General features: G+C 39.0%; 1 protein-coding gene across 3 annotated transcripts in view; it reads right to left on the bottom strand.

Annotated features, from left to right (window-relative positions):
• The window catches only part of LOC134814847 (uncharacterized), an 82,070-nt gene that overhangs the window by 54,245 nt on the left and 14,285 nt on the right, over window positions 1–13,540 (bottom strand). For all 3 annotated transcript variants that reach the window (XM_063823143.1, XM_063823144.1, XM_063823145.1), the window contains exons 12-15: window positions 13,374–13,525; window positions 13,094–13,198; window positions 12,800–12,937; window positions 12,538–12,671 (exon numbers count right to left, since the gene is read on the bottom strand). In XM_063823143.1, coding sequence (XP_063679213.1) covers window positions 12,538–12,671; window positions 12,800–12,937; window positions 13,094–13,198; window positions 13,374–13,525 — 529 coding nt within the window. The remainder of the gene's footprint in view (window positions 1–12,537; window positions 12,672–12,799; window positions 12,938–13,093; window positions 13,199–13,373; window positions 13,526–13,540) is intronic.

Raw genomic sequence — 13,540 nt, 5'->3', positions numbered from 1 at the left:
CGAGCGCTAGTCGTTTGTTTCGGTTGTTCGAGCGCTAGTCGACACTTATTTCTATCGAAGATAATTATGTGAATCAAACGGAACTTGTACCATTAAAAACATACATTTAACATGCTCATATTTGCATTGTTAATGATGGTGGATAATCGTGACGTGTATAATGGTACAAGTATATGGCTATGAACGTTTGGTGCGACACGATCTCCACATACTCATACTCATAGCGTGCAGGTTAACACGTGTTCGTTTATCTTATGCTTGTGGGGATTGCTACTAAAATACTCATCGTAGTCTATATAATGTTTAGATTTTCATCATATGCTTGAGGGGACTGAATTTATTCTGTTGCGAGCACTATTTTCGATGACACTTACGCTTTCAGTTACATACAATATCTTCGTGGCTTTGTAACCGTTGTTAGAGCCGATCCCACATCATCTTTTACACTCTACTGTACCACATAGAGGAAATGCTAATGAAGTCAGTAAAATTGCGTTAATGTGATGAATATTAATAACAATGGCTGATGATGTAACATAACATGTGGGTGCCCCTAAACAATATGAAGAATCATGCGCACATTACTGTTGTTAGAATATAATGACAAAATTCAAAGCCTCAATACAATACCTTATTACACAGCTATAGTTATAGTAGAGCCGAAGAAATTACATTGCAAACATGCACCTGCCCACGGTAAGGTGATACACTTATTCTCTCTTTGGATGATAAACGTTTTGGCCGGCCGTTACCCCGTCACATTGTCATAATAATAATGTTGCGAATTTAGCTTATCACTCGATGAGGATCATTTACTGCACTTTAACGGAAGTTGCTAATTGATTCATCGGCAAAAAACTTTTTTTAATTTTTGTACAGTTATAATGATATCTGTAAATGCAATTTCATTATCAAAGGAACCGACCAAATAACCCTTTTAGTTTTTACAGTCGGACTGAAACCGGACCGGATAATAATTTCAGAACCGGAACTGGATCGGGACCAATTTTTTTGGCTATTTTTATTGGAACCGAATTTAATAGGATATAGTTGATTTTTTATAAGACAACCCTATAACGCATTTCTAAGAAACTAGTTTTCATTACTAAACTGATAAATAGATAATGACAGTAACTTAACGAGCTGCTTTCGTTCGGGTTGTCAGGGTTGTCAGGGTTGTACTTGGCTGTTGGCGGAGAGAGAGAGTACTAGAGTTTGTTGGTCTAATTGTATATGTTCGCTCCTCTTCGTCTCCTCTTCATCTTCCTCCAAATCCCTGCTGCCTCCAATTGCTGGTGCGGATGTTTCTTCTGCAATGCATTGTTTTCTCCTTGCCCCTATTTACCTTGGTTCCTTGTTTGCCCGTTTGATACCTTTTGTTCATTCATTCGATCCCTTACTATCTCATACTTAAATTGCTAAATCGCCAAGGTTAAGAAAATTTAATAAGTAAAAATCTGACCGGAATCAGACTGAATTAAAATCGTAGTTTATCTGAATCTGAATTCAGTTTTATACCTTCTTAGTGATGTCAGCTGGTTATCCGGTCGGTTCTCTCAAGTTCAAGCTTGAATGTGATTTTGTTTCCTGTCTACCACTCCCAGCAAGTGTGTGCTTTCATATTCTTATGTTTTTAAGCAAGCCAAAATACACATAACATTTTTCAGGATAAAGTCAATATACTAACTACTAAGGTTGGTGGATCTCATCTATCTATGGATTGATGTCTGTCAATGATACTGTTGATCTCCCAGGCCCTCCAAACCCTACGGTAGATACTACCCTCTCAGTCATCTACATCATATGTTCTTTAATAGGAATACCCGGAAATATTCTTGCTGTTTTGTTCTTTCACGGGGACGTCTCCACAAGCAAGCGGAAAGAGTTCTTCCGATTAATATTTCTCCTGATCGCATACATTAATCTGGTCACATGTTCAACCCTGAGTCCGGTGATAGAAGTCTTGTTTAAAGATGGCCGATCTGAAACAGAAGCCATGTTCGGAGAAAACTGGATTTGTTGGTGCTGGGGAATTCTCTGGGAGTTCATCCCCTTCTACTCCGTCTTTCTCCTGGGAGTGATGAGTATATCAAGGATGTTCACATTGCTACTGCCACTAAAAGTGCTAGCTGATAGGGGTATCCTCATTGCAGCTCTCACTGTCTACATGATCTACACTCTCATGATAAAGACAGTTCCTCTTGCTGTGTCTGAAGTACAGTATAGCTACACTAGCACCTGTGGCTTCTGTTTCTTCTCTGCTCAACCCTACTCCACGGCAGATCGGCTCTACAACATCACGAATGCCCTTCAACTTGGTTTTCCCTTCATTCCAATCTTCCTGAGCTGCGCTTCCTCCATCTACCTTGTCCGAAGAAAGCGGGTTCAATATAGGAATCTGAAGAAAACCCCACTGAAGATGAGGAGGAAGAGCACAACGCACTTAATGCTGGAGAACGCCACGATCACGATCATCGTCATGACTACAGCCTACGTAGTCTTCAACATCCCCGTCTTCATCAACTACCTCTACTACCTGGCTTGGGCTTTCTCGGGTCGGTTATATGCTGAGTACTATGATACAGTCCTGCTCTATCAGTACTTGTGGAACATTAGTTGGGTTCTGTGTCTGGCGGGTAACGCCGCTCTGAACCCCATCATTTACTTCTGGAGGATTGCGTCCTATAGGTCCTGGATTATGGACTTGGGAGGTACGATAAGTTCCAGGTCGGATAATTCTTACACTCAAGTCACACGTCAAGCTGCTGTTTGAATTAACTCATAGACAACTATCATTTATGCACAGCTATATTTTAATTGAAACAATGAACTTTTTTAATGAAGACTCTTTTGATTTTGATCCATAAACATTAAATCATCTTAAAACACAGTCGATGAGCTGAGATCAGTGAATATTCATTTATACCTACTCTTCAGCCAAAAGGATAATTCAGCTAAATTAAGCGTATCAAATTGTTGTTAGCACAAAACTATATGCTTCAGCTGAATCTTTTCAGTAATAGAAAGAACTGATAATAGTTCCAAGTAAGCGTTTAAAAATAGATTTTTGGTTCCGTATCATGTTTACCACTATATTGGTTCCGCATCCTTGTCTATGTATCAACTGGTTATTTGCTTTTTTAAATGTTTCGTATCTATCGAATGCTTGATAGTATAGGTCAAGAAGATGGCAAAGCTAAAATGGATGCTGAGTATCTTGAAACACGACATCAGATCGGTTTCTTGAACCACCTCGGCCCCTGGCTATTTACTTGTAATGAAATCAGTACTGCTGCTAACCGCTTACTAAACATGTAACGGTCCTGGTGGGATCCCAAATGGGAAACCAATTCTTATCTGGAGCTTATTTGACAGGCTGCAATACATTTATTCATAAGTTATTTTTCACTGGGTGATGGCCAAACCCGCCCATCACTGATTTTATATTTCCAATGGTGCTGATATTTCCTATGAAATCGAATGTATAATAATTACGAGGATGAAAACTATCTAAAAACAATACTGCTCCGGGCTACAGAGATTCTTCAATATTAAAATCTCTTGGTTAATCAAGACTAAACTATTAACTAACATCTTTAAACTAATTCTCGATAGCCTATAGACAAAAATTATGTTGAACCTATTACATCTCGAAAAATATATATATATATATATTGCAATTCGATCGAGAGTTGGATATTTTGCGCTTTACAACGAGGATAAAATCAGGTTCAATCACCTGTTTAAAGAGCAATGAATATCGCATTCAAAGGTGCAGAAAATGGTTTGCTTTCTCTTGTACAGCGATCAGAAGAGGTTATCAACTATTATTTCTTTCAACTCTCGGTAAACTATAGAGTAAAATATACATGTTGAACATATTACATTTCGATCGAGAGCTGGAGATTTCGCTTCTGAGCTAAGCATCAGGTTATGTAAAATCTTAACTTACCTGGGTGACAAAATATTTGGTTTAAAACTGGAAATTTGAGCATTAGTATCTCTGCAGATGCCTATTGTTTTATTCTTTAATGTCACATTACTCCTTTAAACCAAGTTCTTACACAGAATAGACGAGGGTTCGAACTTACAGCTACAGCTAACACTATTAATGCTAAGTACCAAACAACAAGTAGGAGGTGGATCGTTGGTATACCATTAAATCGATTTAACACCGCAATTCCAGTCGCAAGCCTGGAACCACTACTAGCATAGTCACAACTACAAACATCTACAAAGCTGCCATATAGCCTGACTGACAATTTTCTCGACTGACTGACAATGTTTCTTCTTTTCCCCATTTAGAATACAAAGATTAGTACATTTTAGCTTATGATTAATATTATATTTTTACCTATAGTTTACCTAGATTAAACAGAGTCGCAATTTGTTGCAATGTTAAAGAGCAGGAATATAATCGAAAATTTGCATAAAATGTGTTCAAATTATCTTAGATTTGGAAGGAGCGGGGTCCGAACTCGTAATCGTGAGACTTGTCCGCGCAACAAATAACAAAATGTTAGGGTCCTTTTCTCCTAGCGTGCCATGAGGAAATGTGTCCGTTTTGGAATTAAGGAAAAAGAGCAAGGTCATCTCTTACATGACCTAAATTTCATATTTCGGGTTTATGAAATTTCAGATAACGTACATTTTTTGGAATTTTTGAGCTACCACTTGGTATGGTAACTCCTTGGAGTCTCTCTCATATTTTTTATTTGGTGCTCGGGATATGATCTGATCCAAATTGACATCACCAAAGCTCGCTCAGATCAGCAAACGCGATCAGATTCAGTGAGACATAGTGAAACGCGGTGTCAAGCGGCTCAGATAGTAAGGTCCCGTATAATGTACTCGGATCACATCACCATGCTAAGCTACAGCAGATAACAAGCTCAGACCTTCAGGGGCAGCAGTATTTAAACCTGCTACAATTAAAGTTTACTTATCCAACTTTATCATCTAACGATCAACTACTACAACAATCCACTATATTCTTCAGGTTCATGGAACCCTCTATTACTACCTCAACCCCCTTCATTCCATCTGAAATAGTCTCTACAGTTCCTACCAGACAGACATTCTTCATCGTGGAACCCTCCTCCTTACCCTTTGTTCTGGAACCCACCCCTAACCTCCACCTACCTGAACAACTTAATCCCTCTCAATCAACTGACACCTCCTTCAGACAGTATGCCACCAAGCTTGGTTACCCTGAAAACCTGATAACCAGAGTTCTCACCAATCTTGGACCTGGAGCTGAGACTGAGGAATTACTCTCCCACCTGATTAGTCTACAGGACATGCTCTACCCTAAAGATTCTACTGTCCGAAGACGAAGAGATGCCACCAACCTACCTTCTTACATGCTTGCTCAGGATTCCTATTACAGTGGAAAAGAGAAGATGCCTTTCTGGTATGGGTAAAACGAGAGACTATTGGTGTGAACATGGCTGCTAATCCTCCTCACAGACGAACTGGTACTAGGGCTAGAACCAGCTCCTCTACTGGAACAAGCTCCTCTTCTAATACTTTCTCTATTCAACATACCTTCTCTACTCGTCACACTTCCGCTCAATGATCTGCTCTACAACTTTCAGCTTGTAGAGAAGCTATACCATACTGTATCAGTTTTTATAGATTAATTAATGATTCTGAAATAGTATAATTTATTTAACTTTATATTTTCATCTCTTTAAATATTTATAAAATAATGTTTCTTTTTTGTTAAAAATTAAATCCTATTTCAGGAGTTAACTTTGCCTCAACTTATCTTTTAACTAACTAGATGTTACAATCCATTGGCTGGGTTTTACGCCGGGTTTCACGAAAAATGCCTTCGATCTATCAAGACCAGACAAATTATTTAATTTTACTAATTTACTTTAACTCAGGGTTAAAGTACTATACAGTTTATTTTACGGTCCTATCTAGAGCTTATTTGACAGACAAGCTAAATAAGATGTAGCTGTCGATATATCTTCTGTCTGTTTCTTGTAGTGGAAGCATATATCGTCGTCATATTGCTGACATTGGACATTGTAATGTTTGTAGCACGTAGAATTGAAAGAACATAATAGAATGCCCTGATTACTGAGAAAGATCGTTAGCATCTTTCTCAGTAATCAGGTCTGGGTGCCTACCGAGAATTCATTATTCTCCTCAACATGCTGGATGAAATTATATACTCAAAACAATTATTTTTGTTGAGGAATGAGGATCACCAGGGTTGAGGAATTATGGATTGTCGTAGAGGAGCTTACAGAAAGTCACTTTTTCGTTGCGCTCCTATTCTTCTTCAAATGATCTAACCTAACTTTTAACTTCTTGGTGCATGTGCTCCCTTAGATGCACCGTGATTTATTATAGAAATGATACCAGATTGTAAATTTACACCTGTATGTTAAGTGGTGCTAGTACTTCCTATGAATAGGGGCAGGTACTGTGAATGCTGAATAATTCATGCGTCTCCTGTAGACATCACCTGGTGAGGGTCCATACCCCGCATGTGCACCTTCAGAGCCTCTTTACTTCGATCATGTCAGTAGATAGCACAAAAACTTTACTGCTTTCCGTGTTTCATGGACATTGGACATTCAAATTTCAATGATAGAGTCATCAAAATCTTAAAAACCGCCAGTTGGCAACATTCTTCTATTCTTTACTTTTTTGGCCAACTTCTCACGACATTTTTTAAACAAATCCGTTTGTATCACCACGAGACATACTGAATAGTGAATACTGATGTTCATCAAACTTTTGCCGCAATTTGCTTTCTCTTGTACAGCGATCAGAAGAGGTTATCAACTATTATTTCTTTCAACTCTCGGTAAACAATAGAGTAAAATATACATGTTGAACATATTACATTTCGATCGAGAGCTGGAGATTTCGCTTCTGAGCTAAGCATCAGGTTATGTAAAATCTTAACTTACCTGGGTGACAAAATATTTGGTTTAAAACTGGAAATTTGAGCATTAGTATGTCTGCAGATGCCTATTGTTTTATTCTTTAATGTCACATTACTCCTTTAAACCAAGCTCTTACACAGAATAGACGAAGGTTCGAACTTAAACAGAGTCGCAATTTGTTGCAATGTTAAAGAGCAGGAATATAATCGAAAATTTGCATAAAATGTGTTCAAATTATCTTAGATTTGGAAGGAGCGGGGTCCGAACTCGTAATCGTGAGACTTGTCCGCGCAACAAATAACAAAATGTTAGGGTCCTTTTCTCCTAGCGTGCCATGAGGAAAGGTGTCCGTTTTGAGTTCAATGACACTTGAAATGGTTTAATTTAATATCTTTTGGAATTAAGGAAAAAGAGCAAGGTCATCTCTTACATGACCTAAATTTCATATTTCGGGTTTATGAAATTTCAGATAACGTACATTTTTTGGAATTTTTGAGCTATGTGGCGCAGTTCGTTAGTCAGCTTGCTTGTGAAATGCCTCGCATTCACAGGGTCCCAGGTTCGATTCCCGTCTGTGCCGCTAGCCATGGGGTGAGCGTCGTTGACGCTCTGCTAAGGGTTCCGTTGGACCTATGCAGCCCCCCGGTCTACTCAGCCGAATGCTCGAGAAATCGTGTGTGAGGGTTAAATGAGGAGCTGTACATGATCAATACAGCGAAGCTTCGGGCGAAGAAAGTGTGGTATAATACCTTAACCGTCGCTGGCGTTAGACTTGATCCTTCGGTTTCCTGTAAGTGCCGGTTACATGCCGTGACTATAAAGCCATGGTTGTCCGAAGTAAAGCATAAGGGTGGTCATTTCAGTTGATGGCCCTGCTGCAGCGCAGCTAAAGCATCACATAAGTAACATAAGTTAGTAAGTACCACTTGGTATGGTAACTCCTTGGAGTCTCTCTTATATTTTTTATTTGGTGCTCGGGATATGATCTGATCCAAATTGACATCACCAAAGCTCGCTCAGATCAGCAAACGCGATCCGATTCAATGAGGCATAGGGAAACGCGGTGTCAAGCAGCTCAGATAGTAAGGTCCCGTATAATGTACTCGGATCACATCACCATGCTAAGCTACAGCAGATAACAAGCTCAGAACTTCAGGGGTATCTGTATTTAAACCTGCTACAATTAAAGTTTAATTATCCAGCTTTATCATCTATCGATAAACTACTACAACAATTCTTCGACATCCACTATATTCTTCAATGGAACCCTCTACTACTACCTCGACCCCTTTTATTCCATCTGAAATAGTCTCTACAGTTCCTACCAGACAGACATTCTTCATCGTGGAACCCTCCTCCTTACCCTTTGTTCTGGAACCCACCCCTAACCTCCACCTACCTGAACAACTAAATCCCTCTCAATTAACTGACACCTCCTTCAGACAGTATGCCACCAAGCTTGGTTACCCTGAAAACCTGATAACCAGAGTTCTCACCAATCTTGGACCTGGAGCTGAGACTGAGGAATTACTCTCCCACCTGATTAGTCTACAGGACATGCTCTACCCTAAAGATTCTACTGGCCGAAGACGAAGAGATGCCACCAACCTACCTTCTTACATGCTTGCTCAGGATTCCTATTACAGTGGAAAAGAGAAGATGCCTTTCTGGGTATGGGTGAAACGAGAGACTATTGGTGTGAACATGGCTGCCAATCCTCCTCACAGACGTACTGGAACTAGAACCAGCTCCTCTACTGGAACCAACTCCTCTTCTAATACTTTCTCTACTCAACACAACTTCTCTACTCGTCACACTTCCGCTCAATGAACTGCTCAATGAACTGCTCGATAACTTTCAGCGTGTATAGAAGCAATAACATACTGTATCAGTTTTTATAGATTAATGATTTTAAAATAGTAGAATTTATTTCATTTTACAATTTCATCTTAATAAAATAATGTTTCGTTTTTTGTTAAAAATTAAATCCTTTTTAAGGGGTTAACTTTGCATCAACTTATCTTTTAACTAACTAGATGTTACAATCTATTGGCTGCGTTTTACGCCGGGTTTCACGAAAAATGCCTTCGATCTATCAAGACCAGACAAATTATTTAATTTTACTAATTTGATTTAACTCTGGGTTAAAGTACTACAGTTCGATACAGTTTATTTTACGGTCCTATCTAGAGCTTATATTCTTGACCTTTGGAGTGATATTCTACTGAAAAAGATCGTTAGCACGATCTTCCCCGGTCTGGGTGCCTACCGAGAATTCATTATTCTCCTCAACATGCTGGATGAAATTATATACTCAGAAAACAATTATTTTGGTTGAGGAATGAGGATCACCAGGGTTGAGGAATTATGGATTGTCGTAAAGGAGCTTACAGAAAGTCACTTTTTCGTTGCGCTCCTATTCTTCTTCAAATGATCTAACCTAACTTTTGACTTCTTGGTGCATGTGCTCCCTTAGATGCACCGTGATTTATTATAGAAATGATATCAGATTGTAAATTTACACCTGTATGTTAAGTGGTGCTAGTACTTCCTATGAATAGAGACAGGTACTGTGAATGCTGAATAATTCATGCGTCTCCTGTAGACATCACCTGGTGAGGGTCCATACCCCGCATGTGCACCTTCAGAGCCTCTTTACTTCGATCATGTCAGTAGATAGCACAAAAAACTTTACTGCTTTCCGTGTTTCATGGACATTGGACATTCAAATTTCAATGATAGAGTCATCAAAATCTTAAAAACCGCCAGTTGGCAACATTTTTCTATTCTTTACTTTTTTGGCCAACTTCTCACGACATTTTTTAAACAAATCCGTTTGTATCACCACGAGGCATATTGAATAGTGAATACTGATGTTCATCAAACTTTTGCCGCAATTTGCTTTCTCTTGTACAGCGATCAGAAGAGGTTATCAACTATTATTTCTTTCAACTCTCGGTAAACTATAGAGTAAAATATACATGTTGAACATATTACATTTCGATCGAGAGCTGGAGATTTCGCTTCTGAGCTAAGCATCAGGTTATGTAAAATCTTAACTTACCTGGGTGACAAAATATTTGGTTTAAAACTGGAAATTTGAGCATTAGTATGTCTGCAGATGCCTATTGTTTTATTCTTTAATGTCACATTACTCCTTTAAACCAAGCTCTTACACAGAATAGACGAAGGTTCGAACTTAAACAGAGTCGCAATTTGTTGCAATGTTAAAGAGCAGGAATATAATCGAAAATTTGCATAAAATGTGTTCAAATTATCTTAGATTTGGAAGGAGCGGGGTCCGAACTCGTAATCGTGAGACTTGTCCGCGCAACAAATAACAAAATGTTAGGGTCCTTTTCTCCTAGCGTGCCATGAGGAAAGGTGTCCGTTTTGAGTTCAATGACACTTGAAATGGTTTAAGTTAATATCTTTTGGAATTAAGGAAAAAGAGCAAGGTCATCTCTTACATGACCTAAATTTCATATTTCGGGTTGATGAAATTTCAGATAACGTACATTTTTTGGAATTTTTGAGCTACCACTTGGTATGGTAACTCCTTGGAGTCTCTCTCATATTTTTTCCCGATCCATGACTCAAAGTGCCGGAGGCACAAAAGAGTCAAGGACAAGGGTTAGCGAACGAGGTTTTTTTTGTATATGGTAGCTTTGCGACCGTACCTGCGAGCGTGCGAGCGACCGTACCTGCCTGCACACACTGTAATCGCCCACGTGACTACCTGCGCAAAGTTATTTTGCGGAATAATCCGAATTAGCTAATTGTTGGCGCGCGGCGCTGAACTGACCAAGTACATTGTTAATTTCACCATGTACATATCCCACTAGGCACTAATTGATAGCATACTATTATTATTTTGAGTTACTTATACTATTTTGCACACATCCGTGTCGGGTGTCAGGTTGCATAAACAATAAGCATATGGTTTTTAAAAATATACACGATTTTCAAATTCAATATGGAATTATATTAACTTGGTGGCGCTCGGCCTGTCACTTCGCCATATCTGCATACTTATAAACAGTAAAAACTGGGGTCCCCAGGTTGTATAGAAAATGATAAAATACGCCATCACGGATCGGGAAATTGAGCGGCCATGCACAAAAAAAAGCGGCCGCATTTCTTGTTTATTTGGTGCTCGGGATATGATCTGATCCAAATTGACATCACCAAAGCTCGCTCAGATCAGCAAACGCGATCAGATTCAATGAGACATAGTGAAACACGGTGTCAAGCGGCTCAGATAGTAAGGTCCCGTATAATGTACTCGGATCACATCACCATGCTAAGCTACAGCAGATAACAAGCTCAGACCTTCAGGGGTATCTGTATTTAAACCTGCTACAATTAAAGTTTAATTATCCAGCTTTATCATCTATCGATCAACTACTACAACAATTCTTCGACATCCACTATATTTTTCAATGGAACCCTCTACTACTACCTCGACCCCTTTTATTCCATCTGAAATAGTCTCTACAGTTCCTACCAGACAGACATTTTTCATCGTGGAACCCTCCTCCTTACCCTTTGTTCTGGAACCTAACCTCCACCTACCTGAACAACTAAATCCCTCTCAATTAACTGACACCTCCTTCAGACAGTATGCCACCAAGCTTGGTTACCCTAAAAACCTGATAACCAGAGTTCTCACCAATCTTGGACCTGGAGCTGAGACTGAGGAATTACTCTCCCACCTGATTAGTCTACAGGACATGCTCTACCCTAAAGATTCTACTGTCCGAAGACGAAGAGATGCCACCAACCTACCTTCTTACATGCTTGCTCAGGATTCCTATTACAGTGGAAAAGAGAAGATGCCTTTCTGGGTATGGGTGAAACGAGAGACTATTGGTGTGAACATGGCTGCTAATCCTCCTCACAGACGTACTGGAACTAGGGCTAGAACCAGCTCCTCTACTGGAACCAGCTCCTCTTCTAATACCTTCTCTACTCAACATACCTTCTCTATTCGTCACGCTTCCGCTCAATGATCTGCTCGATAACCTTCAGAGAAACAATACCAACTGTATCAGTTATTATTTTAGATATACTGTTAATACATAGTATATTCAAAATAGTATAATATATTGAATTACATTTTATAATCTCTGTATCTCTATAAAGTTTATCAATTGAATTATATTTTATAATCTCTGTATCTCTATAAAGTTTATCAATTTACCAAATCAAGTAATAACTCCGTTTCAATATATTGACAGTTAGCTTGAGATTTGATAAATTGAGATTTGTACCTCACCGGCAACCTTCAGCTTGCAGAACCAATCACATTTCACGAATAAAATAAGGCGGCTGGGTTTCATGGAAATGATTAACATGTGACTTAAAATTAATGGTTTTTTTGACAGTCTGGTGCTGGTATTTATCCGTGTTTAACGGTATACCATTGATATACCACATACATTAAAATTGTTATCACGTGATTGGTTATACTAAAGTTTACAGTAAATAAAACGTCAGTGATTAAACGTCTTTTTAATACTTTCATCTCGGCATAAGAACTACAGTTCGATACTTACCATCATACGATCTAAATCAAATGGACTACAAAACTTACTTTCAAACTGAAAGTTATATTAATTACACTCACTGTGCGGTTTGGGGACCAAGTTGGGGACCAGATTGGGGACCAAGTTGTTGTGCAGCAGTATTGGAGGGTCTCATGACGTACAGACCCGGTTGTAGAGGCTGGGACATTGATCCTCCACCTCCCAGAGACTGACTCTGCAGATAAACAAACTATGTTACAGAGCTAATATTATAAGTAGTGGTCTAACCTTTGTTTATAAAATAAAGTATCAAACACACATCAGACTTGACAAACCAGCCCTTCCAAATAAAAAACTCCGAACCTGTAATGCGAGTTCGCCTGTTTCCGCTGCGTTATCATGCCGAGACAGACTCCTCACCAAACCCATGTAGTCGAATGGAACATTCGGATTGAGACTCCGATCAGGCTCAACGTCTCCATATATCTCTCCCACATACACCTGACATGAAGTTTGTTAATGATAGAAACTTGACCGAGATAAATATAAGAAATTCAGATAAGAGTAACAATGATCAGCAAGAAGAAGCATACAAAAAAATGTTTTGAAACTGTATGGGCGTATGGAATATAATGTAGAAGTATATATATAGTGAACCTGATCAGTGTCATCGACGAACAGAGCAGGAATACTGTTAGGACTGCCACCTAGTATTGCCTCTTCCTCCTCTAATCTTCTTAATTCTTCCTCCTCCATTTCAAGCTGCAAAGTTAAGCATAAGAAATGGACTATCAAGATCAAAGTGCGAGATTTAATTGGGTTTGCTAAGAAGTTTATTCTGCATATAATCGGTTTATTTCTCTTGGACTTTGATAATTACAGGTAAGTAAACAACAGCACATTATCGCACACAGCAGCACACTATCGCATAACTTACCTGTTGTTGCTGTTGTTGCAGGGCAAGAAGCATCCTAGCCTGCTGAACGTGATCTTGATACTCATCCATGTCAGCATTCACCATATCAACATCAATCTGAATATCCGGCAGCTCCTGTTCAGCTGCGTCGGGAGACCAATTTGATTGGTAAACTGTAGTGAGAAAAT

The sequence above is a fragment of the Bolinopsis microptera genome, chromosome 5 (genome assembly GCF_026151205.1).
Source record: "Bolinopsis microptera isolate Bmic1 chromosome 5, MBARI_Bmic_1.0, whole genome shotgun sequence".
Lineage (NCBI taxonomy): Eukaryota > Metazoa > Ctenophora > Tentaculata > Lobata > Bolinopsidae > Bolinopsis > Bolinopsis microptera.
The sequence above is the reverse complement of the archived record's forward strand: the minus strand, read 5'-3'. Positions and strand labels throughout refer to the sequence as shown.